The sequence below is a fragment of the Priapulus caudatus genome, unplaced genomic scaffold, assembly GCF_000485595.1.
Source record: "Priapulus caudatus unplaced genomic scaffold, Priapulus_caudatus-5.0.1 Scaffold408, whole genome shotgun sequence".
NCBI lineage: Eukaryota > Metazoa > Priapulida > Priapulimorpha > Priapulimorphida > Priapulidae > Priapulus > Priapulus caudatus.
In genome coordinates this window covers 1-5,237 of record NW_014577469.1, presented here as the reverse complement: position 1 = coordinate 5,237, position 5,237 = coordinate 1, and the positions used below count along the sequence as shown (strand labels likewise).

The window sequence follows — 5,237 nt, the reverse complement described above, 5'->3', positions numbered from 1 at the left end:
GTATCTGAACCACTCAGGATGCTCACCAAGAAGGATGCTGTTTGGAGATGGGGCGACACTGAGACTACAGCATTCAAGCACCTCAAGGACAGCTTAATAAATGCTGATGATATGGCATTTTTCAATACCGAAGAGAAAGCCGATCTGATCGTAGATGCAAGCCCAGTCGGACTTGGTGCGATGCTGACCCAGAAAGGAAAGATAGTGGCATTCGCAAGCCGCGCTCTAATGGAGGTGGAGCAAAGGCACTCTCAGACGGAAAGAGAGGCTCTCGCAATCAAGTGGTCATGTGATCATTTTCGCCTGTATCTCTATGGCAAACCAGTGAATGTTATCACCGATCACAAGCCGTTGGAAGCCATATTCGGTAATCCACACTCCAAGCTTCCAGTGAATTGAAAGATGGTTAGTCAACCTTAAGGATTACTCGCTCACAGTCAAGTATTCTCCCGGAAAGACGAATCCTGCTGACTACATGTCACGCCATCCGATACCAGTCGAATCAGATCGTGATGAGAGAGTGACAGAGGAGTATGTGAACTTTGTGCTGTCACATGCCATGCCTCAAGCTATCACTATTGAGCAAGTACAAAAGGCGACAGAGGAAGATCCCGTCTTGACTAGTGTCATAAACGTTGTGCAGTCAGGAGAGTTATACAAATTACTTGTAGACGAGGATCAACGGGTGAAGCCGTACTGGAACGTCAGAGCAGACCTGTGTGTGACGTCGAACGGTATCTTGCTCAGAGGGAACAGAATAGTAATACCGGCAGCATTACAGAGCCAAGTAGTGAAACTGGCACACCTTGGACATCAAGGAGTAGTCAAGACAAAGGCTTTGCTGAGGAGTAAGGTTTGGTTCACGGGGATAGACAAGATGGTTGAAGCAGAAGTGAAACACTGTCTCCCTTGTCAAGTGAGCACAAGAGAAAACACCAGAGCACCTCTGAAGATGAGCAAATGTCCCGAGCAGCCGTGGACTCATGTGTCTGCGGACTTCTGTGGCCCACTGCCTACGGGTGAATATTTGTTAGTGGTCGTTGACGAATACAGCCGTTACCCAGCTGTAGAGATCACCCACAGCACATCTGCTCGGTCGACGATTCCCCACTTCGACAAGATCTTTGCCTGCCATGGCATTCCCGAAGTGGTGAAGACGGACAATGGCCCTCCTTTCAATAGTAGCGATTTCCGTGGGTTTGCTGGTTACCTTGGATTCAAACACAGGAGGATCACGCCGGAGTGGCCAGAGGCTAACGGCGAGGCAGAGCGGTTCATGAGGACGCTGAAGAAGAATCTGCATACCTCAGAGTCTCAGAGGAAACCGTGGAAGCAGGAACTGTGGAAATTCCTCAGACAGTACAGGGCTACACCCCATTCGTCAACAAAAGTAGCACCCGCAGAAGCTCTATTCCACAGGAATATCAGAACAGAGTTACCCAGCATTCAGAGTTTCTCAAAAGAGGATATTCACAAAAATGTGCTGCTCAGTGACAAAAATGCAAAGGACAGAATGAAGAGATATGCGGACAAACGACGGAGAGCATGCGAGTCGGATATCTGTGTAGGTGACGCTGTCATACTACAGGATCCACATCCGCGTAAGCTGGATCCACCGTATTACCCTAAGTTACACGAGGTAGTGAAACGTAAAGGTGATATGGTGACCGCTACGCATGGCTCCAAACCGGTGACCAGAAATATATCCAGGTTCAAGGCAGTGGATGCCAGATACCAGTCACAGGACATGTCCGGTTCAGAAAGTGATGGGGATGTCATTCCGGATCCTACTGGAGAGAATGAGGGGACACGTGTAGAATCCGATCAGAACAGCCAGACGGAGGAGAGACCGTTGGACAGTTCATCCAAGGTGCATCGGGCGAGGGAGCGCCACCGTCCAGCATATTTGAAGGACTATGTGACATAATAAGCTGACCAGAGCGAAATGTATATCATTGTGTGCATATCATAATTGTACCTATCGCGTCTAGTTTTGTTCTCAGTTGTCAGTGCTAGTATGCTTATTATATGCTATCAGATGTTTTATAACTTCTTGATTCATTTTCTGTAATATAATAATCGACAGGTTATGTCGTAGAGTATTTTGTTTATCATTATAGGAACAGTAGCCTCTAGGTTCTAGGGTTATTTTCAGCTAATTTAGGTTATAATTGCGCTACATAAAAAGTTTCATGGTTCAATCACCATTAGAAATATTTTTAAAAAATGTTTTAAAACTAACGACTACAGTTTGATTACAACGACGGTGGCGCCACTCAAAGCGCATGATCTGATAAGTTGCGCAAAACCACTTTCCAACCAAGGGCTACAGACCGAGGGTGTTTCTTATTTATCCATTTAAAAGCAAAAGAATTGTAATATCTTATAAACGACATATAGTTTCAGTTAAAATATGGATAAATTCTTGCCCTAAAGAGTGAAATATCGTTGCCGGTCTGTAAGCCGTAAATGAGCAGTTTAAGGACCACTAAAATAGTCATGTCTGCGACCATTTTGTGATTAGCCCCCTCGTCGATTATATACAGCTAAGCAATATAAAATGCCAAAATACGGGCAGGCTACTTTTTCAGGGTCGCAAGCTACGGAAAGTTGCGCTCATGGGTGTCAACTGCTGCGCAGCGTTCATATTTCCGTAGCGTTGAATGATGTAATAATTTAATTGTAAGTATCTGTGGACCAAAAATATCAAAGGAGTATATTGGGACTCAGAGGAAAACATTGGTAAACATTCGACGAATGACCATTGCCCGAAATACGCATTATTGCTATATTATAACGCAGTTAAATGTTACAAGTTGAAGTAAAGTTTTCTATTATAACGCTAGGAGGCTAGGCTTGCTAATCAAAAGAATAATAAGGCCCATGTGGTAAAAAAACTTGAGTTCAAATACGTCAATTACATACCTTATCCCATTTATATGAACAAAGGCTTCGGGAATCAACAGACACTGTAATTCAATTCATGACGCGATCCAAGATGTATCACCTTAAACGCGACCTAGACCCTTTTCACTAATAAGGCTATCGACTAATTAAAAAGTCGTAGAAGGTTATTGCACTGACGAGTGATTGCACCCGCTGCTCGATAAGGGAACTGCTTTACGTGCTACTGCCCATGTGAGCTCCTTCTCTGCTGCCAAGTGTTCTATCCTAGTCAGTGTTACAATTCTACACTATTATTACTTCAACGGTCCATAAAGAGGGGGAGGGGGGGGAGGGGGCCCGCCCAAAAACCACCCGTATTAAACCATCGTGAGTCTGAGCGATGACGTTTACTGAGCGTGATTCTGTCTGAATGAATGGAGGTAAGGGTCGGTTGGGTTAGGGGAGTACAGTGGCGTAGCTAAAGGATTTTTCACGGGTGGCGGCACACGTGGTTATGACTATCCCAGTCTATGCTAGAGCAGGTTCGGCTGCCCTCGTAAATGACTCAAGCCGTAAGTAACTTTTTTCCTCGGCTACCTCGAGGCGGCTGGGTTTGGGCGTGAAAAATAACCCCGAGCGAGAAACTGTATTGAGACTTTATTAGTTCACTATAATTGTGAAAACAAAGAAATATGCGGTTGGTATAACCGAGCGAAACCTATCTTCTTTCATGTATTATCGCGCGTAGCGTTTCTGAGACTCTGGCATTAAGGCATTTCGGTTTGCAATGATTGACAAATTTTTATGGATCAATGCCAGATACATTTATATACTCAGTGGGAACAGATAGGCACAGGCCAATGGTCTCTGGCTATTCGTAATAAATCCAGTTTACAGTATGGGGGGGTACACGTTAGTCTATATATATTGCTTCCCTCACGGTGGCGGGGTTACAATCTGGCTCATCTGGTATTGCTCTCCGGCACTAGTCTACCCCCAGAGCCTGACCGCCCCTGTACTCAAAACTAAAGATTATCGCAAAAATAGCGGCATGGTGTCCCCAGACCAGTGCTCTCTGTATGGAGCAGTGTAGGAACACGTGAAAGGGAAGCTGCAAAACCTCGCTGCTATAAAGGAAGTCTCCTGCGTTAAAGTAAGGATAGTCATAGTGGGAAATCCGGAGAGTTGCTGCCACCGCATCAGACGCCTCGCGTGATCGGATCATGATACAAAGACACTACATAAGTAAGGATCTAGTCGTAGGCCAAGTACTAGTAAGGCTAAGGTAGCTCGTGCATTATCCGTCCGTCTCCATTCACACCTTCGAAGTCTAGACCCAAATTTAACCATTCTTACAAAAACCGGGGCCCAGTCTTGCCGAATTGTGACTAAGGAAGCAAATGGCAGAGTTAACGAGTTTGTGGTTAGGCTCGTATGCCTGAACTAGGCACTCCACAAGATGAACCACGGAGAGTGCACGCCGGAAGGATGGGGAAAAGGAGCGGTGTGAAGAGGTGACAACTTGATAGGCCCGGAATGTCGCGAAAAATTTTCACACGGACGACCACACGGCAGAGCGAGAAAAAATATGGAAGTCTTGGAGAGGAAGAAAGTACAAAAGAAAACTGGAACAAAAAAGCGTTATAGTAAAGTGTTATCTATTACGCTAGAACACACGCAGTGTACGAATGGGTTGGACCTGTTGTTCGTGTTGAAAGACCTTGATAGAACAATTGTCTTTCGTGTATTTGCCTTGTGGGCAAGATATGTAAGAGAATTCGTTGGCGATCAACTGTTAAGATCTCTTCGTATAACACTCAGCTGAAACACCGCTCACAGCGCCATACCCGATTGTCGGAGCGAGTGCCTGTTAACGTTGGACTGTGTGATAGGCCATGTGTACCAGTACGCAGTAGCTGGGTTATGTGTAAGGGTGTTATATAGAGTGAGTTTAGTTGCGGTTGCACCGATAAAGAAATTCATATATTAGTATAAGATCAGAGACAGGCCAAGCGAGGTGGGGTCCCCTGTGTCAACATGGAGTATTTGTCCTAGGTGAGCTTGAGGCAAACCATCAGATTGAAATGAAGAAATTTTTTGATGAATCCAGAAAATGCATAGCTTTGGAAATGGTAAATATTAGCATTCCGCCATAGAGTCGTGAGCATCTGAAGCCGGAAACTCTGAGAGCTGAGAGTGAGTAGTACCGTCTCTGATGATCGTCGTGCTCGTGGTATTGCTTTTAGCTGTTTTAATAATGTCAATGTCGAATTTCCACGGTGTCCAGTCCGGCTTCACAAATAAACACAGATAACGCCACGCAGATGAAGTCAGTTGAGAAGGTGAACGGG

The 5,237-nt window shown here is 45.2% G+C and overlaps 1 protein-coding gene across 1 annotated transcript; it reads left to right on the top strand.

Annotated features, from left to right (window-relative positions):
* Positions 1–475: 475 nt before the first annotated feature.
* On the top strand, positions 476–1,927 carry LOC106810062 (uncharacterized protein K02A2.6-like). The gene has a single exon (XM_014813325.1). It carries the CDS (start codon positions 476–478, stop codon positions 1,925–1,927), a length of 1,452 nt encoding a protein of 483 aa, XP_014668811.1.
* The last annotated feature ends 3,310 nt before the right edge of the window (positions 1,928–5,237 follow it).